The 27,633-nt window shown below is 48.5% G+C and overlaps 1 protein-coding gene across 2 annotated transcripts in view; it reads right to left on the bottom strand.

Annotated features, from left to right (window-relative positions):
• Positions 1 to 481: 481 nt before the first annotated feature.
• LOC127695537 (signal transducer and activator of transcription 5B) overlaps positions 482 to 27,633 on the bottom strand; it is a 70,667-nt gene continuing 43,515 nt past the window's right edge. For both annotated transcript variants that reach the window (XM_052197759.1, XM_052197760.1), the window contains exons 3-19: positions 24,681 to 24,837; positions 22,059 to 22,148; positions 21,135 to 21,309; positions 18,344 to 18,474; positions 17,972 to 18,123; positions 17,371 to 17,526; positions 16,784 to 16,963; positions 16,309 to 16,396; positions 16,106 to 16,228; positions 14,201 to 14,293; positions 10,502 to 10,708; positions 8,845 to 8,939; positions 8,548 to 8,678; positions 7,279 to 7,449; positions 3,759 to 3,810; positions 3,402 to 3,506; positions 482 to 2,955 (exon numbers count right to left, since the gene is read on the bottom strand). In XM_052197759.1, the coding sequence (XP_052053719.1) occupies positions 2,829 to 2,955; positions 3,402 to 3,506; positions 3,759 to 3,810; positions 7,279 to 7,449; positions 8,548 to 8,678; positions 8,845 to 8,939; positions 10,502 to 10,708; positions 14,201 to 14,293; positions 16,106 to 16,228; positions 16,309 to 16,396; positions 16,784 to 16,963; positions 17,371 to 17,526; positions 17,972 to 18,123; positions 18,344 to 18,474; positions 21,135 to 21,309; positions 22,059 to 22,148; positions 24,681 to 24,837 (2,233 nt within the window). In that variant the 3' untranslated portion in view covers positions 482 to 2,828. The remainder of the gene's footprint in view (positions 2,956 to 3,401; positions 3,507 to 3,758; positions 3,811 to 7,278; positions 7,450 to 8,547; positions 8,679 to 8,844; positions 8,940 to 10,501; positions 10,709 to 14,200; positions 14,294 to 16,105; positions 16,229 to 16,308; positions 16,397 to 16,783; positions 16,964 to 17,370; positions 17,527 to 17,971; positions 18,124 to 18,343; positions 18,475 to 21,134; positions 21,310 to 22,058; positions 22,149 to 24,680; positions 24,838 to 27,633) is intronic.

Below are 27,633 nucleotides of genomic sequence, written 5' to 3'. Positions count from 1 at the left end.
CAGGGGATGTAGCTAATTAGTAGAGTGTTTCCCCAGCATGCCGAGGCTACTGGTTCAAGTCCCAGCACCACAGAAAAAGAGGGAGAAAGGCCAGCTCAGGCTCTGCGTGACCGACCCTTCCTTCATGTTCTCTTGTATTTCATAATGACCTCGGGTGGCGGGAACCAATGCCCCGTCACCACCAGCTTTCCGACATGATGCCAGGCTCAGGGGAGGAACCTGAACGCACTCCATTAGGGCTGGCTTTCCAGCAGGAAGAGGGTGAGGGGAATCTGAGATGGCTATCGGCCCACTCTCCCAGTCATTTCCCAGCAGGAAGGTAAGAGACGCCCCTGACTGCAATCAAAGTCCACGGCATGTCATCTCAGGCCACTGAGTTCCAACTAGCTTCCCTTCTTAGGGTCATGCTGACGACTGAAACCGTTTTCCTGTTAAAGCCACCCTCCCTTGACACATGACCGAAAGGAACCAGGACTCCATGTTGTCCTTCAGGAGACGCCTTTATTGTAACATAAAATACACAATTTTGTGGCTGCCCCAATTTATACACAATACTTTTTGGTGGCTATATACTAATCTGCCTCGACACTAAACTATGTATCTGAAATAAAACGTTAAAAAGAAAAATTATAAAAGAATATTTTCGTTGTAGGAGATAGCCACTTCAAATCTCCTTCCACCTCTACAAAGCCCGCCCCCCCATGCCACACCCCAAAGCTGAGACTTTCCTGACTCAGGTGTGGGTCTGTGAGCAGGCAAGAGGTGGGTGGAGACCTGCCCTCACCTGTCTTTGGGTGCAGGGGCCGGGCGGAGAGAGAGACCAGCATGCAGATAGGAAGCACACTTTCCAGTTAAAAACCTCTCCCAGGTCCAGGCACAGCCTCAGGAAATCCAGGGTAGCGGAACAACGTTGTGGAAGCCTCCCTTTTCGGCACCCCTTTCTCCAGCCCAACTTGAGAGTAAGTAAGCTTAGGCCCTCCCAGGGGTGCCAGGCTGCTCGATTCTCCCCATGCCCTGGGGCCATGCCCACCATAAATCTGGATATTTGTCGAGTCCACACCCTGGTGAGGGTTACTGGGACAAACAGCCGCAGGACAGGTAGGGAAGAGTCCCTAGCCTGGACTCCTCTGGCAGTCCCAGCTTCCTTCCGGGGGCGGGGCGGGGCCTCACACCTCCTCCAGCCAACAAGCACCTGAGGCCGAGAGGCCTCCACCAGGCATAGAAAAATCAGTGTACAAAACCAAGCCAAGGCAAACAGCAGCTTTTAAAAACTCATCTCCCAATAAATAATTTACTACGCAGGAGTATTTTCCTTTAACAGTAAAACACTGATAAATTCAGAAGTTATTTTTTTTTTTGTAAAAAAAATATGTTTATTTACTTGCATGTATAAAAATAAGGTTTTGGGGCTCCTCTCCTGGGCCTGGCTCTGCCCCAGTTTGGGAGAAGAGGCCAAGGAGGCCTTGGCAAGCCTGAGTGGGAACTGCTCTCTGCTTGCCCCTCTCCCTGACGGCCCACTGCGGCCCCTTCCTTCCTTCTGGAGACACTACAGAGGAGACTGTGGAACAAACCACACAGAGGCTTTCAGTTTGCTTTTACAGTTTTCCAAACTTCCTAGGAAACGCGCTGGCTGCATTTTCCCAATCCCCAATGGCACCCAGCACCCAGCACCCAGTACCCAGCACCCAGCACTGCACAGTGCTGGCTGCCTGCTTGGCAGGTCCCATTCCTACCACCTAATCCTCAGGGCACTCTGTGACACTGAAGGGAAATGAAGTGATCTGGGTACAGAGGACCCAAGATCTGATACAGGAAGGGAGAAATTTGATGTCAAATTAGGGTGCAAATGGGAAAAAAAAACATAAAAAAAGACCTGATTTAGAAACAAAAACACTACTGGACGTTTGCAGAAAGCCGTTATCAAGAAGCCTGGAGCAAAGCCTTGGATAATGCAGGCCTGGCCTGGCCACAGGACAGGGTGGGGGAGGGTGGCATGGACGGGCCACGCCCAGCGAGGAGCCAGGACTGGGCACCCCACACTGCACTGGCAGAGCAAGCACAGGGCATCCCCTGAACCTGCGCTCAGAGCTGGGTGGCCCTCCTTCCTCTCCACTGTTCTGTTACACATCTCCCCTTGAGTACACACACGCGAGCTGAGTGGCAGTTTTAGAAACAGAGACTGAGTGAGCAGGCAGAGGGAGCCAGTGTGAAGGGGGCAGAAGTGGTGGAAACAGCCACTCCCCATCCCAACACTGTGACCACCCTTGCCCCAACACCCTCGGTCCAGCTCCCATTTCCGTCTCTTCTAAAGGGGACAGGGGACACAGGAGGCACTGGCTTTCATCAACAGTCATCTACATTTCAGGAGACAGGCGGACACGATGACAGTTTGCTTGGACTATGGACTACCTGGCAGAGGAGCAAAGGCTCCTCGGAGAGAGGTTGCTTTTTCCTCTCTTTGTCCTTCTCTTACTTGGACAGTCACGTGTCAAGGGTCAGCCACCCTTAAGACACATGGCCAGGTTCCAGGGTTCAGGGAACCGACTGCCTTTTTGCACATGGTAAAAACAAGCAGGGCCCCTGCCCTGGCGTGGCGGCTTAGACTGAACAGCAGGGGTGGAGAAAAACACGACGTGCAAAGGCACACACTCACACTCACGCACTGCCTTCACAGGCGCCACTGTGCACAGGGACACTAAAGTCACGACTAGTATGAACACTTCACATTACGAGTATTGTTTCCAAAGAGAAGCGATTCATGGAATTAAAACATCCACAGAAAGTCCCTCCATGAGGACGATGAAGCTGCAGGCGGCGGCGAGGTCTGGTCAAGACTGTGCGTGAGGGATCCACTGACTGTCCATGGGCCGGCCTAAGAGCTCTTCCACGCGCCGCGCCACGTCCATCGTGTCTTCCAGATCGAAGTCCCCATCGGTATCAAGGACGGAGTCCGGGCTTCAGGAGGGAAAGACGAATGATGAGGGGGAGGGGCAGAGGCTATCAGAGGTCATCTGAAAACCCACAACCCATCAGGTGAGACAGCTGGGTTGACCCTTCAACGTAGGCCCTCACTAGGAAGATCTCTAACAGGCAGAGGCCTTTGCTGGCTAGCTCATCAGACTGTGCTGCCCGCCTCCAAACTCCACCCAGTCCTTATACACAAAGCATGGCAAGTCTCTGTTTCAGAGAAGACAAGCAGATGCCGATTTTCCCGTGGCCACTGATGCTTTAAATATATGGTGCAATCTCCCTCTCGCAGGCCAGTGCCTGGGCCTAGGCCAGGTGAGGTAAGATCCAGAGGACCTCCAGGTTCCTTTGCCCCAACTCCAGGCCTTAGGAAATCCAGCCTGAAGCCAAGGCCCTACTTGCTCCCCATTTATGCCCCTAAGAGCGTGACCTACTTCTGTGGGTACATGTTGTAGTGAGCCTGGGGGCACACCACTGGGGAAGGAGCCTGGTCCATGTAGGTGGCGCCGCTCCCTGCATCTGCAGATGCATTAGCGAACCTGTGGAAGGAAGCAGAACACAGCCTCAGCCACAGGGACTGTAGACTACAGGAAGGGTTAGGGGAGGACATAGGAGGTTGGACCCCAGGAGCCTGCCACAGCATGACTGCAACTCAGTTCCATCTCAAAGGCTAAGCCAGGTCTACTGGGATATTAGGGATGCCTGCCTCAGCAGCAGAGTGCTGGGTGCTGGGGGAAGAACGCAGAGAGAGGGGGAGAGACACCAGAAAGGAGCTGGCTCTGGACACTTACTCGGGGACCACTTGCTTGATCTGTGGCTTCACGTATCCGTCAGCTGCTTTTGCTGCCAGGGAGAAGAACAGTGAAAACCAGGGACCTCAGAGACACCTCCCTCAAGAACCTATCTTTTCTAGGGTTAGGACACAGCCACCCAATCTCAACTCAGAACATGACATAGCAGGCAACATTTCTGTCTGCTGGAAGGCTTGCTGGCCATGTGTGGCACTAAAACTACAAATCTGGCCACCTTCCAGGTCAGCTGGCATGATTTAGAAAGTCCCACACAGAGAAGACAGACACTTTCACACATATGTAGTTGACTGCTAGTGGTGTGTATTTGTGAAAAAAATTTTTTTTTCTTTTGAAACAGGATCTCACTATGTAGGGATAGTCTGCCTTCAAGCTCAGAGATCTGCCTGCCTCTACCTTATGAATTCATGACTATGCCCGACTCTTCGTCGGGTATTGGGGACTGAACCTAGGGGATCGTATATACTAGGCAAAAGCTCTACCACTAAGTGGACCCCCCACCCCACCCCCATCTCTTTTCACTTTGTTTGGAGCCAGTGTCTCGCTAAGTTGCACACGCTGGCTTTGAACTCACTCCCTACCCCAGGCAGGTGGTGTACTTTGGATCTTCCTGCCTCAGCCTCCTAAACGGAGATTATGCCTGTGCCTGCAGGCATAAATGAAAAATAAAAGCTTTGAAAACTTCACAGTTGGAGCTGGCAAGACAGCTCAGTGGGTTAAGGTATTTGTAAGGAACCTTGATAATAAATAAGTCCATCTCCAGACTCCACACAGTGGAAGACTGCTGACTCCTGAGGACTGTCTTCTACTCTTCTACTTCCACATGCACACCATGGAATATGTGTGCATCACACACACACACACACACACACACACACATACACACACACACACACACACAACCCAGATAGATTGGGGTTCTATAGAAATCACAAGTCTTTGTACTTGAGAAAATAAAACTTGATACAGAGAGAACATTTTCTGTATAAATAAATCAATAGGAGATTAACATATTTTTCTTGTGTATGTGTACACACATGTTCATGTGTGGCATATGTATGTGCGTGTGTGTACATGAATGTGTGTGCCCAGGCCTGGTTTTTTAAAAAAGTATAGGCTCTAGGTATTTTTTTTTGTTGTTTTTGTTTTTTCGAGACAGGGTTTCTCTGTGCGGCCCTGGCTGTCCTGGAACTCATTCTGTAGACCAGGCTGGCCTCGAACTCAGAAATCCACCTACCTCTGCCTCCCAGAGTGCTGGGATTACAGACGTGCGTCACCAATGCCCGGCTTGGCTCTAGGTATTAAACTCGTGGCAAGTACTCTACAGACTGAACATCTTCTCCTCACCCTCAGATTAGTTTATTTCCTATATAAAAATATAACTTCAGCCGGGCGGTGGTGGCACACGCCTGTAATCCCAGCACTCTGGGAGGCAGAGGCAGGCAGATTTCTGAGTTCGAGGCCAGCCTGGTCTACAGAGTGAGTTCCAGGACAGCCAGGGCTACACAGAGAAACCCTGTCTCGAAAAAACCAAAAAAAAACAAAAAAAAAAAAAAAACAAAAAACAAACAAACGAAAAAAAAACAAAAAAAAATAACTTCAAAGAAAACCAAAGAAAAAATACAAAGTTTTTTTTTCCTTCAATATTCTCTCTTTATTTTTATTTAGATGAGTACACTGTAGCTTTCTTCAGACACACACCAGAAGAGGGCATCAGATCCTATTACAGATGGTTGTGAGCCACCATGTGGTTGCCGGGAATTGAACTCGGGACCTCTGGAAGAGCAGTCAGTGCTCTTAACCCCTGAGCCATCTCTCCAGCCCATAAAGATGTTTTTTACAGAAAAATATTACAGTGGCTAGGGCTCGCCAATGGTGGATGAAGAATCTAGGTTCAGGAGCTAAACCAAGCTGATATCCTGGCTTGGCCCCTTCCCAGCCACTTTGGCAAATTATCTTATTTCCCTATGCCCCGGTTTCCTTTTAGGTAAAAGAGGAGTTATAGTCATACTGCCAGTCAGCTCCCAATGAAATGTTTTCCTTTGTAAGAGCCGCCTTGGCCATGGTGTCTTCACCACGAGAAGAGTGACTAAGACGGTCCTCTAGGAAACTCAGAGACAGTCGGCAAATGCTAGCTAGCTGCTGCTACCATGCCAATTATTCTGGAATTATTAATCATCATACGCAAAGGTTGCCTAGAATCAGATAAATATACACATGACTTATAAAGTACCATTTTTATGCCAACCAGACTGGCAGACATGAACGGAGGCCATCCTGTGCCTGTGGTTGGCAAAGAGACGGAGAAGCAGATGTCCCACAGACAGCTGTGGGGAAATGTGAATTTGGCTTTCTGAATGCAGTTTAGGAAAGATGCGTCAAAATACTTAAAAAGCGCATGTCCTTTGACCTAATTCTGCTTAGGAATTTATCCGAAGGAATAGTTGAACAAGATACAGGGCTGTTATCTCAATATCAGTCATAAATGAAAATGAAATCAATTAAATAATAAGAAATCTCAATTGCCTAACTGTGATATAGGAGAGTCACTAGGTAATGGAACCCTGTGCAACCCTGAAAATGGTGCTGTATGAACGTGTTACTGACCTGTGACTCTAAGTGTGTGTGTGTGTGTGTAAAATCAGGGCACTCAGGATTATGCCTGCTTTGACCTTTCACCCCGGCCTCCATTGCCGAGGTGCCCTGGCCTCCGTTCCCACCACGAGCTTCCTGCTTGGCTGGGAGCAGCCTCTGGGCTCTGGGGAGCTTTTCAGCCACCCCAGCTGTTCTTGCCTTCTCAGCTGAGGAGGCTCCTTCTCTAGGTCTCTGCAAAGCCAGTTTCCTTACTTTGTTCAAGTCTATTCACATGTCACTTCCTCAGAAACCTCCCCTGACCCCTCAAGAGAGATGGCGCCCCCATCCCCACCCTTCTCCCCCCCCCCCATGCCTCCTCCTTCACTTTTACTTTATTGCTCTTGAGGGAATCCACTGCTAAGTAAACAGGACTCTCCTGACTCGCTTGTTGCTTTCTCTCTCTGACCAGTCTGAAGCCTCCCAAGGACCCGGGGAGAGAACAGACCACAGGTTTACAGGATGTTCAAGAACGCCACAGGGCTGTCTATAGAGTTCAGCTTCTAGATGTGTGTGAAGGCATTCTTTCTTGTGAATTTGTGTATTTCCTAACAACTTTACTATAATATGGACTACTTTGGCCAGGAATGGTGCTAGGCAACTTTAACCTCAGTGTTCAGGAGGCAGAGCGTTTTCATTGACAGACACTGCAGACATCTGCCCTGGGTATTGCCTGAAGTCCAGTGCGGTGCTGTTCGGGTTTTGTGCAGTAAAGAGATCTGAACATATATGCATACGCACATGCACCACCCACACACACACATACACACACATACACACACACACATACACACACACACACACACAAGCAAAAACCCAAACAAAAACAAAACTAAAGTTGGTACAAACTCCACTGCAGATGGACACTTACCGGTCGCAGGCTCACACGGGACCGGTGTGTAGTACTTAGAATATACTTCATCCTTTGGCCGATCAGGAAACACGTATATGAGGTAATTCAGGTCCCCCAGACGGTCAGCGAGGGACCGGATAGAGAAGTCTCTAGTGGTAAAAGGCATCAGATTCCAAAACATTCTCTCCTCTAGATCAATAAACAGAACAACCACATTCTAACCATGGTTTCCAAATGTGAGGTCTTAAAGTCCACACACTGAAAATTTAAGCCCCATGTTAAAGTCACGCCACCAGAAATGTTCATCCCCAGAGCTCCGCAGGATGTAGACAGGGACTTCTAGGATGTCTTGGTGCATAAGCAGATGCACACATCATTTCCCTAGAGATCCAGCAACCTCAGTTGGACTCCAGTTCAAGTGGAGTCCCCCCCCCCCCCCAATGATGTCTCAAAGCAACAGCACCGAAGCTAGAGAGACTGCTCAGTAGTTAAGAGCACTTGTTCTTGCAGTGGAGTGGGGTTCAATTCCGAGCACTCACATGATGGTCCACCACCATCCATAATTCCAGTTCGAGGGCACTGCACACATGTAGTACACAGACAAACACGCAGGCAAAACACCCACATACAAAATAATAAAATAAGGGAAAGAGAAGTAGCTCTTAGGGACCTCCGATCTAACCGATCTGGTAGAATGTTTTTTTTTTTTTTTTTTTTTGCTCGAGACAGGGTTTCTCTGTATAGCCCTGGCTGTCCTGGAACTCACTCTGTAGACCAGGCTGGCCTCGAACTCAGAAATCCGCCTGCCTCTGCCTCCCAAGTGCTGGGATTACAGGCATGTATGTGGTAGAATGTTTAAAACACAAAACACACAAAGCAGCAAGCTGCTCTACTTCCCTGTGAGGGCCAGACTAAGGAGGGAATGGACATTCTTAGGTAGTAATGTCAGCAGCAACACCTGGTATTAATTAGTGAATTAGGAGCCACAGCGGGACCTAAACGGGCTCCAGGCTGAGTAACAATAAGGCACACGTTTCAAAAGGGAAGTGGCTGCGACTCTGCCCAACGCCCATTCTAGGGCTACAATTCAGCATTTCCCATCATAAGACTGCTCGCCAGCTGCCTTACGAGCAGCTGTGTCATGGTTTTGTTAGTGATTCTTGTAATTAGGTCTGTCCCCAACAAACAACATATTCTCGGTAAGACGTGTTAGGGTCATCTTGTAACAAAGCAGCTGACTTTGGATACAAAGCCAAACTGAGTCTCAGTAAGGGGCGAGGCACTCACGAGAGTCAAACTTCCAGGCGATGGTGATGCCCCCGATTTCCGAGTCGCTGAAGCGCAGCAGGAAGGTCCCGTCTGGCTTGTTGATGAGCAGGTCGTGGGCCTGTTGCTTGTTCACAAAACCCAAGATGGCCCTGGATCAGAGTCAGAAGCAGAGGGTGACAATGTCAGAGAGAAAACCTATGTGGTTTAGTACTGACTTATAGATGGTTGCAGCCCCAGCTACTTGGGAGACTGAGGCAGGAGGATTGCTTGAGCTCAAGCCCAGTCTCGGCAGTAGTGAATAAAGATGCCCCTCACCCGTCATTCCAGTGAGGCTTGAGATGCTTTTTCAATACTTCCATCACACCGTCAAACCACTGCCAGAAAGTGTAATTCCGTCCGGGCAAATTCTCCTGGTGGGGACACAACAGTGAACAGGAAGAGAGTCACAGTGACTGTTAGGATGTCAGCTGCCTGTGGCAGAGGCACTTCAGAGTCTGTTGTTAGGAGACAGTTGCCCTGGGCTCTGTATAAGCACCCTCTACATGTAGCCTGCTAAGGGTTGTCTTGTTCTGAATTAACTTTAAATCTAGACGTCATCCAGGAGGCACACAAGACTCAGTGGCCTTGGTTTTTGTGAACTCACCTCCCACCCCGCCCCTGTCACACAGAACAAGATGGTAAAGAATTGAACAGGACTTTTAGGGACAAGGACCAGATGCTGGGAGGATGAGACTGAACTCTAAGGACCATCTGCCAGAATCTTAAGGCTGAATTCTGGGGACCCAGCAACCCAAAGAATAAAACTGGACCTTGAATTGTTTTTTTCTCCCCCTTTTAGGTTCTCTACAAAAATGCATGAAGAGAAGATGGGAAGTCAGATGTGGCTCCAACTTCCACACTGTCAGCCCTCTGAGGAAAGCAAAAAGCTTCAGATCCTGGCCTGTGCTTTGTGATGGGCAGCCCAGGCTGGTCACAGACACTTTAGATGGAAAAAGAAACATCTCCACTGCCAGAAGCATGCATGCCTGCCTGCCTGCCTGTCACCAAGTGGCCTTACAGTCCCAGAGACAGAGCAAGGAGGAAAAGGGAGAAATGAGGGATTAAAGCCACAGAGCTGGCACCCCCAGGGGATCCTGCTAGATCTGGTAGACTCGCCTCTGGCCATTTTTGTGGTCTATGACAAGTAGCACCAGTGTCCCCTGGGAGATTCTGAGAAATGCACACATTTTTCCAGGCTCACCCCGACCTGCTATGAATCAGAGCCTATACTTTTTAATGATGTATGTTCATACATCTGACCTGAATTAGATCACACTAAGCCACAGAGAGGCTGACATCATACACACATTCCTAGTAATTATCTGCCAAGTACAGAAACCAGGTTCTGTGGGAGGCAGGAGCTTTACCACAATGGCAAAGGGAGACCTCTGAGGCCTGTTTTCCCGACCTCTGACTAATACCATCTGGGTCCAGAACCATTCAGACGACTCAGAAGCCATGAGCTTTCTGAATCAAGTGCATCTGAATCTCTGGGTTACAGACAGAGCAGGGCGAAGTTTAACTGAAAATCAAAGCCGTGACTCCATCACAGATTTGCTTGATGCCAGAAGAAACATTTCCTTTGTCTGTACCCCCTTCCAGGGGGTTGAGGGTCCCCTGGGAGCCTGAGCTGACATTCAACATCAGAGCTGGTGGGACAGAGCTGGAGAAGGACCCTGGCATACATCTGCTTCACTATTTCCTTTATAGAGGAAGACATGCATTAAGTGCCCACAGTGCCCAGCTCACAGACACAATGGAAAGATGTCACTCGATGTGAGACCTGACTCTCAAACTGCATCTACACAGATGTTTCTATGACCCTGGGTAGAGTTTATGAGAGATAGGAAGAACAGGGGCTCAGGCAGGGGAGCTCCAGCAGGCAAACATTTGGAAAGGTTGGAGTAAGCGTGGCTGGCGGCAGGCCGCTCACCCGGTTGAACTGGGACCAGGACACGGACATGCTGTTGTAGTCCTCGAGGTGGTTGCTGCTGATGTTGAAGAGTTTCTGGGCCAGGAACACGAGGTTCTCCTTGGTCAAGCCCCGGTTGCTCTGTACTTCAGCCTTGAATTTCATGTTGAGCGCTTCACACAGCTGCGGCCACAGCACCTTGTCAGGCACGGCAAATGGCACCCTGCCCTGAGAGGGAGAGAAGCCAGTGTATAAGGGAACAGTTGCCTGATTGATTCTCTCAAGCCACAAAAGGAAGGCAGCAGCGGCTGGAAGGAGTTAGATTTGTCTTGCCAAACCTGAGCATATTCAGACATTCGTAGAGTGCCCTGTGCTGAGAGATACCGGGCTCTATTTTAATGCTGTCATTCATGACACAGCTAGAGCTCCCCCTCCCCCCCCCCTCGCCTTACCTGTGCTGGCTTGGGAGCTGCTGACCCTGCAGTTAGACTCCGGTTCTAATAAATAGTGTCAGAACAAAGTCTCACCAAGTTTTGGCTCATGGTCTAGATTCATTGGAAGGTTAGATAGTGAAAACATGGGTAGGTGTGGTGGCCATGCCTGTGACCTCAGCTCCTGCGAGGGAGGTAGGTTCAGGAGTTCTAGGTCATTCTCTGCCACATAGCATTTGGAGTCAGCCTGGGCTATCTGAGACCCTATTAGAGAGAGAGAGAGAGACAGAGAGAGACAGAGAGAGACAGAGACAGTCAGAGAGAGACAGAGAGACAGAGAGAGATACAAAGAGAGAGAGAGACAGAGATACAGAGAGACAGACACACACACACACAGAGACAGACAGACAGAGAAAGATACAAAGAGAGACAGAGAAAGACAGAGAGAGACAGAGAGAGAGATACAGAGAGACAGACAGACAGACAGACACACACATACAGAAAGAGAGAGCGAGAGCAGTCAGACAGACAAGCCTGGCTTTGTAAGTGGGCAGAGAGAGGGCACCCACATGTACGGCCCCAAGTTTAACACTTGCCCTTGACACCTGCAAGTGAAGCAATTTGGCATGGAGTAGTGGAAAATTTCTAGTTGGCAACTTTATTGAGAAATAGTTAGGCTATGAACTTGCAATACACCGCTTCTCGTTCTATTCGGCTGGCTGGTCAGTAAGTACGAGGGTGCAATCAGGATCGCACCCACGGAGCGATGTGGTCTGGTGCTCACATCACACAGAGCAGTGGCTGGAGCCGTTGTCAGCTTCCAGATAGCCAAGAGAGGGGACTTTCTCTCTCTTCACCGTCCTGCGTCCTTCCTTCTTCCTCCCCGTTCTGTCGGGGTGTGTGAGAGTGAAGCACACATGTGCACATATATGGAGGTCAGAGGTCAACCTCAGGTGTAGTTTTCATGAGTTCTCTACTTTTTTTTAAAGGTTATTACTGGGGCTGGAGAGATAACTCAAGTGATTAAGAGCACTGGCTGTTGTTGCAGCACCCACATGAGAGCTCACAATCATGTGTAACTCCAGTTCCAGGGGATCTGATGTCCTCTTCTGGCCTCATGGTACACAGGCACAACATGGTATACATACATACATATAGGCAAAACACACATATGAAATACAATATAAAAACTCAGGTCTCCATTCTTGCAAGGCAAGCACTTTCCTAAGCCATCTTCCAAGCCCCTTCCTTAGTTTGGGACAGGGTCTCATGTAGCCCAGCCTGGCCTTGAACTTGATATTAATATATAGCCAGCATATCCTTGAACTTCTGATCCTTCTGACTCTACCTTCCAAGTGCTAAGATTACAAGAGTGAGTTACCATGACTGTTCAGGGGCCTGACAACCTATCTATCATCTGTCTGTCTGTTGTACCTTGCTACTAAGGTTATAGTCTACCATGTCTAGCCAGCTTCCCTGAGCTTGGGGCAACATGGAGGGCGTCCTTTTTGTAGCTGGGCTTCCTCTTCTCCTGATCTGGGGAGCCCAAACCATACTCTACCTGGGGAAGGTCACAGCCCATGGTGAAATTTAAGGAATGCCTCTCCATGCAAATGACGTATCCTCAGGCCTCAGCCAATAGAACTTCACTCTCCCTTCCCACTCTCCAAGGTTCATATATACAGCCCTGGTTCACCCCAAATACAGCATATGCGTAAAAGCCCACCCTGACTAAAGCCCAGTGTACAGTGATGTCTGGATACCCTGAGAGGGAGGAAACAGAGGACCCAGAATCACAGCTGGATCCCAACATGCATAACACTTCAATCCCTACCCCCTCCCTCTTCTTTCTGAGACAGGGTTTCTCTATGTAGCCCTGGCTGTCTAAGTACTGAGATGTACCACTATGTCAAGCTTCCTGTGTTTATTTATTTATTTATTTATTTATCTATTTATTTATTTATTTATTTACTTGGTTTTTTGGATTTGGTTTTTTCCAGACAGGGTTTCTCTGTGTAGCCAAACTCAGAAATCCGCCTGCCTCTGCCTCCCAGAGTGCTGGGATTACAGGCGTGAGCCACCACCGCCCGGCATTTATTTTTAAATAATATTCAAGATACCCTAGTCATCAGCATAACTGAAAATATAAAAATTCATATTATTTGGATAAGATACTCTACTGATTACACATTGCAGGGCGTGTTGCAGAGAGCTTAGTGGAGAGCAGGGACTGAGATGAAGCCATCTAATCCAGAAGGCACTGAAGGCAGTGTGCTGTGGCCTTTTTTAAGAGTCTAAACTCTGGTTTTACAGCACACACAGGGAAGATCACATAAAACCCCTGCCTATGCAATAAAGCCTGGTTCTCTGTAGATGACAGCTGAAGAGCCAAGAATCTCACATTAGAGAAAGACAGACTTGGATGTGTCGAGTAACGACAACACGTTTATCGCGCTTCTGTGAATTACGTTCTACTAACAGCATGCAATAGGGACCTCTCCTCGTGGAAATGTGTTGAGAATGTCCATCCAGGGCTGGGATTCTAGTTCAATTGGTAGAGGCTTGCTTAGCATGCACAAGGCTCTGGGTCCTAGGCCCAGTATGCTATAAAAAGTGAGTGTGAACGCCTGTGAGCCCAGCACTTGTAAGGGGAAGAGAGGCAAGAAGGCTAGGGGTTCTTGGCTGCACAGTGAGTTCAACACTAGTCTGGAATATTACATGAGACATTGTTGCAGGCAGGGGCCTGGGGCCTGGGGCGGGGAGTGGGGCGGAGGATGAGGAAGAGAAGGGGAGGGAAGGAGAGTGAGTAAGAGAGTACAAATGCTTGTTAGCATGCTAGTGTAATTCTGCTTTTGGGTTTGGGGGGACATGAACCTACAACATGATTATCTGTTCCTTCAGACACAGCACATCATTCTTCATGAGCCCTGGGATGAATCACAGATTGAAGTCGACTTGGGAGAGCATCGGATGTCATCCTTATTTACTGTCCAGTGACTGAGGCAAGTGTTCTCAGGTACAGTAAACTCTAGGAAAGGCCTCAAACCATCTAGGGCTTCCCTGAGGATTCAAATATTACAGAGCATCTTCAGTGTAACCGAGCTTAGCCTCGTGATGGCGCCACGGAGCACCATGTTACCAGAGTTCCAGGTCACCACTGAGGCAGAGTCTGAATTCGAACCCTGTCTGGATGTCAAGACCCGCTCATATTTTCTATTCTGCCCCCCATCTCTCATTCATGACCTCAGTCTTGAGATCAGAAGACCCACAGACCATGGAATGCACTCACAGGTTCTGCAAAGGCGTTGTCCCAGAGGACAGTTGCTGTCGCATTGTTGTCCTGGCTGCCGTGAACAATCACCACCACCGGGAGTGACAAAGTCTGGAAGACAGAGAAGAATTGAGCACGGCTTTCTTCTCCTTTTGTGTGGTTTCCTGATCACCCCAGTTTCAGTGGTACACTCAAAGAAATGGCACGAGGAACAGTTGGGGCATAGGTTTAAGAGGCTGAGATATTTAATCTGTCTGTTTCTCTAAATTTCTAACAAGCTAACTAATTTTTCCTTTTTGGGAAAAAAAAATCTTACATTGCAATCTAGGCTGCCCTTCACTTCAAATCATATAGCCCAGGTTGGCTTCAACTCAATTTTATTTATTTATTTTTTTTTGTGAAAAGAAGTTCACATAGCATATACTAACCTCAAATTCCCTATGAAGCTGAGGCTGGCCTTGAACCCTGAATCCTCCTGCTTTTCCTTCTAATTCTTCAAGTGTGGGGGGTCACAGGCATGTGTATACTGAAGTCATGCTCAGCTTTTATTACAAGCTTTTTTTTTGGTTGATTTTTGGGACAGGGTTTCTCTGTGTAGATTTTCCTGTTCTGAAACTTATTCTTGAGGACCAGGCTGGCCTTGAACAGACATCTGGTAGACCAAGCTGGCCTTGAACTCACAGAGATCCATCTGCTTCTGCTTCCCAAGTCCTGATACTAAAGGTGTGCACCACCACTGCTTGGCTTGACTCCTGCCTCAGCCTTCCAAGAGACTAACATTACAAGTGTGTGCCACAGAGCCTAGCGTAAGTGTAGATATTTATAGGTGAGGTCGCTTAGACATTCTGAAGGAAGGAACAACTTCCTCACAAATACATGAAGAACAAGAGAGGGAAAAAAAAAAAGAGAAAAGGCCACAGGGAGAAATGTCTAAAACATTACATACTTGTAATCTCAGCGCTAGACAATGAGGCAGGACACCAAGATCAAGGCTAGCCTGGGCTACAGGCTAAGTTTTTAGACTGTTGGAGCTACATAGTAAGACCATATTTCAAAAATAAACAAAAAATTCAACCCACTAAACAAGCAAATATAAAACCACACAACCACAACAACTGCAATCTTTCCTGCATTCACACCGAGTGGCTCCTGTGATTCAGTTTTCAGGCATCTTTCCAGCTATTCCAGTATGTTACTGTTTGTACCCAAAGAGAATTTGAGAAAACAATAGCTCTGAGGATAAGGGTCTCTCCATTTCCAATTTATCGACAATGAAAAGGAAGATGGTATGTGGTCACAACTCTTTTGGCAAAACAAAATAAAACAGAACAAAAACCAGTATGAAAAGACACACCATATAATTACTGTATAAACAAACATACATCTATATTATATATACAAGCTACATGCATGTACTGCAATACATATCACACACACACACACACACACTGCCCAAGCATGCTACACACACAAATATATTTGACACACACATATGGTACACCCCCAGCACATCTACTCTGTAAATATACATGCACACTGTGGTCACATACATGCAAGCACAGTATATACAAACCACACACTGTATACATTCACACGCAGTGTAACACACTGTATACACATTGTATATACACACTGCAGGTATATAGTCTATATACTATACATGCACAATACACACGTACACATACTGTATACACACATGATGTATACACATTGCACACAGACTATATACATATTATATAAACATGCACATGATCTACATGCTACGCATACTATGTGTACTCATAGACTATATACATTTTATACACACTGCACACACACAATACAATACATGCTGTATGTTTATTTGCATGTGTACTGAGTACATACACTACATACATGTTACACATACGGCACACACACATGCTGACAGGGAGAGGGTTTTACCTTGACTTGAAAGACCAGCTCGTTTCCACCGACGCTGAACTGTGAGTCAAACAGGATTGTGAACTTTTCTTCCGTTACTGACTCTGCACCACGGCGGTCCGACCTCTTGATTCGTTTCAGGGACTGCAAAGGAGAAGCAGAAGATGAGGAGGCCTGAGGTGCTGAGGGAGCGTCCACTGTGCCTCTCTCTCCCAAGTCCTCACCATGTTTCTGAAGTGGGCGCTGAGGGTGCCTGTGGCCTGGTGGTACTCCATGACGCAGCAGTTGTTCAGGATCTCACCGCTGTAATCACTGCAAATCAGACAGAGGTCGAGCTGCAGACACAGAGAAGCTGGAGCCCGGAAACAAAGAGGGCCGCTGGGAACAGCTGCCACTGAGAGGAACTTGGCAACCGAGATGGGACAAGGCACGGACATGTCCTGCAGGCATGTTGAGGCCCAGGAGCTGTGCAAGCCCAGAGCATCCTTCTCCTCTGCCTCCCCAACCCCCACTGTGTCTCTATTACCTCTGCTGCTGCTAATGCATCATAATGCATCGATACCATCTTTAATAAAAAAGCCCTCACATTCATTCTCAGGTCCAGAAGAGTCGGAGAGAACAGACATTAGAGAAGATTTTTATCTTCCATCTCATGGACCAAGAGAGAGTGGCAAGCAGGGGACACTGAGGCGCACTCACTTGCGGGTGTTCTCATTCTTGAGCAGAGACTTGGCCTGCTGCTCGCTGATGATGGTGGCCTTCACCTGCGGGGGGTTCATGTGCACGTTCAGCTTCCCGCCCACCAGCAGGCGCACGGTGGCCGCAAACTTGGTCTGGGTCTTGAGGACCTGAGGAGGCTGCTTCTCGATGATGAACGTGCTGCAGGGGACACAAGTGACCAGACAGTTGTCAGATGCCGGCTCAGGGAAGAGAGTGGGAGGCCAGCGAGGAGGGAGGGTCTTCCTGTGGGGCCTAATGGGAGAAGGGAGACAGGCAGAGGAGGAGGGTGCCTAGCTTTGTTCCAGGGGAGGACATGGGGATCGCAGACAGCTGTGAGGGAGGCTGGAGACTACGGTGCTCCCCACTGTGTCCCTCACACACACTGGGCCAGGAGAGCCACAGCAGCAGGGCTACTGGAGCCATGGTGGGCGGGGGAGGGGCAGCCCAGCAGGATGTGGGGGTGGGATGGGGGCAGAGCTCTGGGTTTGGACAGCTCCAGGGCCTCATCGTGCCCACCCCCAGGAACTGCCAAGTCCCTCTGAGCATGGCCAGGAGGCCGCAGTCACCTGGTGACCAGGGCTGAGATGATGTCTGTGATGGTGGCATTGACCTCGGCCAGCATCTCCTCCACGGGGCCCGGGATGGGCAGCTGCTGGCAGAGGTGCTCAGCCCTGCGGATCTGCTGCCGGTTCTGCCAGATGATCTCGGCCAGCTTCTCACACCTGCAAGGAGCCCAGGGCCTTCAGAGGGACGGTGGCTTCTGTTCCAGCCCAGGCCAGGGGAGGACGATGCATGATGCTCTTCCTCCTTCCCAACAAAGCACCTCCCCACTCCCACCCCCCAGAAAGGTGCTGGCCTCAGCCACCGGCCACCGCTATCCTTTGCAGACACAGAGCAGAGTCGCACTTTCCAAAAGCAGAAGCCTGTCAGGGTGGCCCCAACTTGGAACCAACCAGCTCAAGAGTATCCCTGCCCATTCTGAGACACCACTATCCCTTGGGGGAGGAGGTGCAGGTCTGAGGAGCCAAGTCCCATCAGGAGCCAAGAGACTGCTAAAGTGAGAGCTGTCACAGACAGTGGGAATCTGCTGCTCACGCCAACGCAGGGACAGCAGAGGCAGCTGGCAACCTCGCCCGAGCTGCCAGCCCGCCCACCTCTCACCCTCACCAGGACTGCAGCACGTCCAGGCTGCCCTCAGGGGGACCCCCGTTCCCGGCCAGCTGCTGCCTCCGCTTCCATTGGATCAGCTCGTCGTCCAGGATGATGGTCTGCTGCTTCCGCAGCAGCTGCAGCGTCTTCTGGTGCTTCTCAGCCAGCTCCTGTGTGAGGCACAGCAGCTCTCGGGATCCCAGCAAGCATTCCTCAGAGCCTGGCCTAGAACCCAGGGCCTAGCCCTCTCACACCCTCTCCACCTCACGTGCACCCCAGGAGAGAGGGGACCTGCTTTCATCTTGGCTCTGCACCCCCCACCTGGTGCCCTGAATCTCAGGTGACAGAGCTCCCTCCGGGACGGGGCAGAGGGGTCCAGGGCCCACTAACCACGCGGTACTGCTGCAGGGTCTGTGCCTCTCGCTGCAGCCAGGTCTCCAGGGACACTTGCTTCTGCTGGAGGGCCGTCTCCCTGCTCATGCGCTCCTGGGGGTTCAGCTGGGCCAGCTGGGCAAACTGAGCTGGAGGAGGGGACAGGACACCCACCACCATCATTTCTTGTATCCAGTGAGAAGTCTGAAGGATCACCCACTCCCAGGGTCAGACACCCCATCAACAACAGTAAGTCGGGGTTCCAGCTAGCAATGGTTGTCCCATCATGAAGCGGCTCTCTCTCAGAAGGTGGATCAAGGTTCTCCTGACCTGGCCTCTCCTAGGTGGGGAGTAGTTGTTTGCTGGGGAAGCAACTGCACAGTAGTGTCTGCCTCCCCACTCCTCACACAGAGGGCATCCTGCCCTCACCACAGGGCATCAGGTTTGAAGTTAGACTGTGTGTACAAGTGGCCCCGTGGTTTATCAGCTGGTTGAACTTGGGTAAATCTCTGTTTTTCCCATGCCTCAGTCTCCCTTCTGAGAAGGGAGAATCTTGACAGGAGCTCGGGTAGCTGCTCCAGAGACTAAGGCTCCTGCCTCTGTGTGTGCTGGGGATCGAACCAGTGCTTGTTTCACACTGGGCAAGCACTTCCCCAACTGAGCTATATTACATCTTCAGTTTTTCTTTTTTCTTTTCTTTTCTTTCTTTTTTTTTTTTTTTAAAGAGGGCATTAAGACCCAACACAGATGGTTGTGAGCCACCATGTGGGTGCTGGGATTTGAACTCAGGACCTTTGGAAGAGCAGTCAGTGCTCTTAACCGCTGAGCCATTTCTCCAGCCTCTTGGTACCTTTCAATATTTATGGACAAACCTCGGAGGCACAGCAGGACACAGACTCGTGTGAAAAGTCCCATCAGCTCTGCTCCATCAAGTGTGTCCAGGGTTGGACTACCTGGTCACTGCCACTGCTTGCAAACCTTCCTTGCTTCTTGCTCCATGCCCGGAGAAGACATACTGGCATTACTGTTCACCCCGGGGCCCTTGAGTAGCCAGCATCCTTACTCTGGTTTTGCCAAGAATTTGTGCATACTGGCATGTCTCACTGAAGTTCGTGGCTGGCCTCTGAGACCATGTCACGTTGACCTTGTCCTCGCCCCAGGGACACACAAGCTGGGACAGACAAAAGCAACAAGAAGACAGCCAGGATAAGCCCGCAAGTATAATTTATGCTGGCCTCGGGGTACAGAGCAAATGACATCGTTCTTTCTCAATGATTTGTAATCTGGGAAGTCGGGGAGACAGTAAATAATGTCAACAGAGCGATGTGCAGAGCTTTATACACATGACCTCAGAAGACACGGGCTCTGTCTACGGGGTGTGGCGACAGGCGTCTTCTGAGATTCTTATTTTTTTAATTGGTTTTAGACTTATTTCGTATGTATGAGTGTTTTGCATACGTGTATGTCTGTGTACCATGTGAGTGCCTGGGGCCCACAGAGGTCAGAAGAGGGTCCTGGATTACTTGGAAGTGGAGTTACAGATGGTTTTGAGCCACCAAGTGGATTCTGAGAATCAAACAAAATCCTATACAAAAGAGGCCAGTGCTCTTAGTCCCTTGCGCCATGTCTCCAGCCCCCTCGGAGAGTCTGAGGCACGCAAGCATGGAGAAGAAAGGGGGAGGCTGAGAGGGAGCGCTGCGGAGGTTCCACAACTCTCGGAAGAATCCTCAAATTCTGTGTGCCTTAGGACAAAGGCTGGGGAACATGGTCCACAGGGCATACAGGGTCACGGGAAAGTCCTGAATAACTGCGCACGACTCACTGACAGGCACCACCAATAGAGACCCTTCACTGCTGCGGATGGAGGCCAGGGTCTCACACGCTAGGAAAGCATGCTACTGCTGAGCTACACCCGAGCTCCTCCTGCATGGCATGCACTTCCACTTATCACTTCAGCAAGACTGCATTCATGAAATGCCTACACTAGGCCGGGCAGTGATACCAGCACTCGGGAGGCACAGGCAGGGGGATCTCTGAGTTCAAGGCTAGCCTGGTCTACAAAGTGAGTCCCAGGACACCCAGAGTCACAGAGAAACCCTGTCTAAACCAACCAACCAAATAAACAAATGATTACTCTAAAAATATTTACTCTATATAACTATATTATGTCCTCTATAAGCTATTTATTAAATGATGAATGTTTTTTGTTTGTTTGTTTGAGACAGGGTTTCTCTGTGTAATAGCCCTGACTGTCCTGGAACTGTCCTGGAACTCTCTTTGTAGTCCAGGCTGTTCTCAAATTCACCTTTCTCTGCCTCCCAAGTGCTAGGATTAAAGATGTGCGCCACCATGCCTGGTGAGAATTTATTTACTAATGCATATGGGTGTTTTGTCTGCATGTATGCACACCATGCATTGGCCACTATGGGACTACAGTTATAGATGGTTGTGAGCTGCCATGTGGGTGCTAGGAATTGAACTCAGGGCTTCTGGAGGAGCGGCTAGGGCTTTTCACTGCTGAGCCATCCCTCCAGCCCCTGAACGCCTTAAACCTTAAAAGGAAACATTTTCTACAGTTACCCCTAAACTTCATGAGAACAGGAAACCTGAGTGAGACCCCCGTGCTCTCCCCGTCAGGGGCCATGTTCTCTCCCTAGGCTGCCCAGATCCTTCTTCAGTGTGAATGGTTCATTCTGCCCAGACAAAGGCAAGGCCCCGAAGAGAACCAGGCTCTCTCTTGTTCCCTCGGAGCTGGGTCCCAGACCTCGCTCCCACCCCGGAGCACCCCGGATCCCGCTGCCGGCCTCACCTTGGATGCGCAGGCTCTCCTGGTACTGGATGATGAAGTACTCCTGGGTCTGCTGCAGCTTCTTCAGTTCGTTCTCCGTGTCCTGTGTGATCAGGCGCAGCTCCTCAAATGTCTGGTTGATCTGAAGGTGCTTCTGGGACATGGCATCAGCAAGACTTCCAGCTGGAGAGCTTCCCTGGGGACAGATGGGGAAATCCGGGGTGGGAGGGTGGGAGGAAGCCTTCCATCTTAATCCTTAGGTGAAGCTAAGACCCCCAAAGTTAAATTTGAGGTCAGAAGAAAGCACAAATGCCACGTGTGAGAACTGAGATAGAACAAAAAGTGTCTGGAGACAGGTGACCTGACAGGCTTCCTTCACGGTAAAAACCTTCTGTTTCCGTGCAGGCCTCTACAAGAGTGTCGCACAGAGGATTCTTAGAGAAACTAGAACTCCACATGCCCCAGAGGTCACCTGGGTCTTCCTCCTGATGATTATAACCCTGATTCCATATTCATTCTTTGACCCAATACCAAGACTGTGACTTCGTTGGGGACACATTGGGAATACACGGTCTGTATCTATCTCAAGGCAGTCTGATGATGAAGTCATTTGCTTCTGAAGCCCCTCAGAGAAAGTTATGGGGGAGGCATGCACAAGGCCCCTGTGGATCTGGCTGTGACGAGGTTTGACCCACTCCTTCAGCAGCTGGCCCAGAGAGCATGAAGAAATTTCTAAGCAATCTCTCCTGACTGTGAGCAAAAATGATTTGTTGGACTTAAATTAGTTTGCACATGTTCACCTTGCTTTGTGGTTGCAGCCTCACTTAAGTTATAAAACTACGATGGGCTCCCTAAAGAGACACTCGTGCATATTGGGTCACCTCAACCAAGTGGGGTCCAAGGTGGGCTCCCCAGCTCCTCTCCCACACCCATGGGCACACTCACGTTGTTGGCTTCGCGGACCAGCCTCTGTTCATTGTACAGTATGTGTCGGATACAGCGCACCAGCTCCATGGGGCAGCGGTCGTATGTGCTCTGAAAGAGGACAACAGCAGACATCACTTTGCTCCACTCTGCTGTGGGTTAACTCGACTCAGGGCAGGGAGCACTCATGCCAGCGATGCGGTAACGGTGGAGGAGTCATGGGCACCACTGCCCTCCATGTGGGGAGGAGCGAGAGAAGACATTATGAAAAAGCAATTACAGTAAGAAGGTAAGGCTACTTTACTTTCTGAATCATAATGCTAAAAGCACCACAGCGACATTCTTGGAAACGGGTAAGTCTTTACAAGGCCACAGCTGACAAGACACAGGACTCTGAAATTTCCTGTCAGTTAGAATCAGAATTACTGTCACAGTGAGGGAAGATGGGCATCTTCTTTCTCTGGATGGGGCATCCCAGAAGGACAATGCATCAGTTATTTAGAGTTTGAGATCAGCTTAGACAACATGGTGAGACCCTATCTCATACTGCTCTTACAGAGACCACAGTTCAATTCCCAGCACCTCCATCAGGCTGCTCACAACCATCTGTAACTCCAGCTCCAAGGAATATGATGCCCTCTTCTGGCCCCTGCGGGCACTACACTCATGGGCCCATACCCACACACCCACACACAAATTTAAAAATAAAACGTAAAAATATTAAAAGTAAAGAAATAAGTGATTATTTTAAAATGTTAATATCAAAATGAATGCTTTTAGGTTAGAGGACAGGAAAAGGTGGGCAGGATATCTGGGACAAGATGGTTCCTTAAAGTTCAAGACTGGCATGGACTACAATGCTATGGAGGCCCTATCTCAAGAACAGATAAGTTACAAAATTGAAACCAAACCAGATAAAACATTAAAGAGATAGGACAACTAGATATCATATGTGGCCTTGGACTAGACCCTGGACTGGAGGGAGGAAAATACCTTACAGGACACTTGTGAGTCAGCTGATAAATGGACAATAGAGACAGAATATTAAGTAAAAGTTTGTGTGAATGTTAAACACATTAAACTTGGTAATTGTGATGTGACCCTATAGGGGAGGTTCATGTTCTTAGGCCATACATGCCAAGATACTCAGGGGAGAGATGAAATGCATGTAACTTACTCTCAACTAAAAAGTGTGCGTGTATGTGTATGTCTGTGTATGTCTGTGTATGTTTGTATATGTGTGTATTGTGTAAGTATGTATGTGTATTGTATGTGTATTGTATGTGTGTATGTGTGTGTAAGTATGTGTGTGTATTGTATGAGTATGTGTGTATGCATGTGTGTGTGTGAGTGTGAGTGTGTATGTATGTATGTGTACAAGTATATGTGAAGGTGTGTGTGTGTCTGTGTGTATGTGTACGTTTGTATATGTGTGTATTATGTAAGTATGTGTGTATATTGCATGTGTGTATGTGTGTGTGTGAGTATGAGTGTGTATGTGTACAAGTATATGTGAAGGTGTGTGTGTGTCTGTGTGTGTCTGTGTATGTTTGTATATGTGTGTATTGTGTAAGTATGTGTGTGTATTGTATGTGTGTATGCGTGTGTGTGTGTGAGTGTGAGTGTGTATGTGTGTATGTGTACAAGTATATGTGAAGGTGTGTGTGTGTCTGTGTGTGTATGTGTATGTTTGTATATGTGTGTATTGTGTAAGTATGTGTGTTTATTGTATGTGTGTATGCGTGTGTGTGTGTGTGTGTGTGTGTGTGTGTGTGTGTAGGGAAAGGGAGAGAGGAATGTGAAAGAGAGATGATAACATAAATGAACCTGAGCATATGTAGGAAGCTTGTTGTACCATTGCTTCAACTTTCTAAAAATTCAAAATTATTTTGAAATAAGTTAAAAGAGAGAGTAAAAGTCCCAAGCCCCTGGAGCTGGAGTTACAGGTAACTGTGAGTCTCCTGATGTGGGTGCTGAGAACTGAACCCAGGTCCTCTACAAGAGCAGTATGCTGGCTGGCTTTGTGTTAACCTGACACAAGCTAGAGTTGTCAGAGGAGGGTGCCTCAATGGAGAAAAATGCCTTATGATAGGATTGGCTTGTAGGCAAGCCAGTGGGGCATTTTGTTAATGAGTGATTGATGTGTGAGGGCCCAGCCCATTGTGGGTGGGGCCACTCCTGAGTTGGTGGTTCTGGAGCTATGAGAAAGTAAGCTGAGCAAGCCGTGGGGAGCAAGGCAGTACGCAGAAGCATTCCTCCATGGCCTCTGCATCAGCTGCTGGCCCCAGGTTCCTGCTTTGTTTGGGTTGATGTCTCAACTTCCTTCAGTGACAAACAGTGATGTGGAAGTGTAAGCCAAATAAACTCTTGTCCTCAATTCACTTTTGGTCATAGTGTTTCATCACAGCAATAATAACCCTAAGACAAGCAGGAAGTGCTCTTAACCACAGAATCAACTCTCCAGCCCCACGGTGAGACTCTTGTCTCGAAGAGGTAACAGCCACAACCACAAAGCCATTCAGAACCATGTGCATGGACCACGCATTGCTACGATGCTGGGTTAAAGATCAGGACACCTGTCTACAGAAAATGAAGAAGTCCTCAAAGGGACAGGGCCTAAGTGTGGCCAGCGTCTGTACCCACCTGGAGCTGCGTGGCATAGTGCCCCAGTTTGATCTTCAGCAAAAACCCATCTTCCCCCACCTGGTGCTCCGCCTTCTTCTGCAGCTCCTGCACCAGGCCCTCCAGGAGCTGGGTGGCCTTAATGTTCTCCTGTGGATTATCAAGATCTATTGAGTCCCTAGGGGAAAAAAATTACACAATCTGTATACATACATGCACAGGAGCCTGTACACATGCAGCCTTTACATACTACATTTGTTTTGTGGGTGCTGGGACTATAGGTATGAGCCATCATGTGACCTTGAAACATGGTTTCTTCTCTAATTCACCTGTTGAGAAACCCTCCAGCATAATCTGACTAAATGTTTACAATGCTTGACTCTAATATCTTAGCTGAACTTTACATTTCTTTCTCTACCCCTTCTTTCCCTCTTACTGGCTGACTCTGACATTAACCCATCCCCTCCTAGGAACAAAGGGAAAGGTTTCTTTATGCACTCTGAAGGGAATAAGGGGTCTTCTAACTTCCAGTTTATATTCATATCTCCAGGGTATATGGGACACAAGGTCAAGACAGTTCTGCACTTCCTTTCCAACCTTGTGTTCCAGGCCCCCAGTCACTGCCCTTCCTAAGCAACCCTGGAAAGGAGGCATCAGGACAGAAGGTGCCTACGAGTAGTTACACCCAGGAGACTTGTCTGTCATCACTGCAGATGTGGGGTTTGGAACTAACACTGGCCGGTCCAGCGAGGTGAGAAGCCAATCAGTGGATACCCTCCCCCTTGTCATTCATAGCGGTTCCTCTGGTGATGGGTTGGGTCTACTTCCTCCTTATCGTCTTTCTTTTGTCTTTTAATTTTTTTTTTTAATTTTTATTTTTTGTCTGCAAGGCAACACTTGTTGCTGGGTAATACTGAAGTGACTTAGCGCGCTGACAAACCAAGCAGCTGTCAGGCTGAAATAATATCTAATTACTGCTGACCAGGTCCACAGCCAGGGAAGAGAGCCAGCGGCAGCTAAAAGCCACCCACAAATCCCTGCAGTTAGCAAGTGGCTGGTGGCTCACAGCCAGGCAGAGGCGCACCAAAGCCCAGAGACTGTGTCACCAGAGACCACCCGACCTGTGTCTGGAAAGGGCAGTGACTAAGGCAATTTTTAGACGTGTATACTCTATGTGTTGAATGAAATATGTATTAAGTGGAAGGCTAGAAGGACTGAAGGCACAGCCTTGCTTCTCTGTTCTGACTGCGAGTCCACTGTTGCAAGGAACCAATCTTTGAACAGAACTCAGCAATCTGTTCTTATTGCCTATGACCAGAGACTTCACGACAGCTTCAATACAAAGAGCTGGACATTCTTTGTTGATATCTTTCTTTATGGAAAAAAAGAAGAGAGAGAGAGAGAGAGAGAGAGAGAGAGAGAGAGAGAGAGAGAGAGAGAGAGAGAGAGAGAGAGAAGGAAAGAAGGAAAGAAAGAAAACCTACCTAAAATCCAGGTTTTCCTTAATATCAACCCCAATTTTCCAAAGCTTATTCAATAAGTAGATCTCCCAATCTACTTGGGAGATCTGCTAGATGAAAGCCCTTTTGCTAGGACTGTCTCAAGTTCTTAGGCTTAAGTAATTCCCCTGCCTCAGCTTCCTGAGTAGCTAGAATTACAGGCATGTGCTATTGTGCTCAAATAACGGAAAGCGGGCGTCTGTTCTCCTCTGTGGTTCTGGGCCAGGTCTGCTGAGCTGGATGCATGTGCCACCTCTGGTCAGCATCCTTATCATCTCTAGCTTCTAAGTGAGATTTTAAATCAACAGAAACTTCCCATTAATGTGTTCCGAAATCCCCCAAATCATTAAAACAGGAAGAAAAGAAAAAGGAAAAGGACAAGGACAAGGCCTGGCCTAACGGAGGTGTGTTTGATGTTCTCATATTTAGCCAGTTTCTTCCCCCTCTTAATTATACGAAGCTGGGATTTTTTTTTTAATTGCCTAGAAAAATTGCCCTCCCTCGGCAGGCTTGTTTCTGAACGGAGCCCTGCTAACAAGCTGTTGCAATTACTCTAAGACAGCATCTCCAGTGGGGACAACGACTTTCTCCCAGCAACGCCAGGGCTGGCTCTCCAAAGAGGAGCCCACTACCCTGTCAAAGCCTGGCTTGTCTGATGAGCGTCTCACGCTCATCTCACCGACAGACTGGGTAACAGGTAAGCCCCCTGCCCTGAGCAGGGGCAGGGCGGAGGAAGCCAGGCCGCCGCACAGTGGCACAGCTGTCCTGAGCGCTGGAAGCTTTGCCCTAGCATTGCCTTAGGTAAAAAGCATGGTTACCGAGCTAACAATTTTAAAGCTCGAGTATATAATTCATAATAAAGATAAAAATGTTGGCTAAGTCAACACTGAAATGTAATCATTATTAGTTTTTAAAAAGAAAAAAAAACATTTAGTGTGTGTCTGTGTGTGTCTCAATATGGATGCCACAGCACAGTGTGGAGGTCACAGAACAACTTTCAGGAGTCAGTTTCGTCTGCCATGTGGGGTCTGACGTTGAAAGTCAAGTCAGGACGTCAGGGTTGGTGGCTAGATTTTTTACTCACTCAGCCATCTTGCCTCATTAATAGAGTATTTTTGTTGTATATGTAAATACAAATTAAATGAAAATTTAAAATATGAATGTTTCAAGCCACGTGTAATGGCACAGGCCTTTAATCCCAGCACTTGGGAGGCAGAGGGAGGCGGATCTCTGTGAGTTCAAGGCTAGCCTGGTCTACAGAGTAAGCCCCAGCTTAGCCAGAGCTACATGGTGTGAGACTCTGTCTCAGAAAAACAAAAACCAGAGAGCTATGAATGTCTTGATTATTAAATCAGTATGTTAAATGTCTGATTTATAAGATATAAACTTCAGCACATGGGAGACAAAGGCTGATCTTGAGATCAAGACTAGTCTGGTCTATATTATGAATGCAGGCCACCCATACACCACAGTTT

Source organism: Apodemus sylvaticus, chromosome 10 (assembly GCF_947179515.1).
Source record: "Apodemus sylvaticus chromosome 10, mApoSyl1.1, whole genome shotgun sequence".
Classification (NCBI taxonomy): domain Eukaryota; kingdom Metazoa; phylum Chordata; class Mammalia; order Rodentia; family Muridae; genus Apodemus; species Apodemus sylvaticus.
The sequence above is the reverse complement of the archived record's forward strand: the minus strand, read 5'-3'. Positions and strand labels throughout refer to the sequence as shown.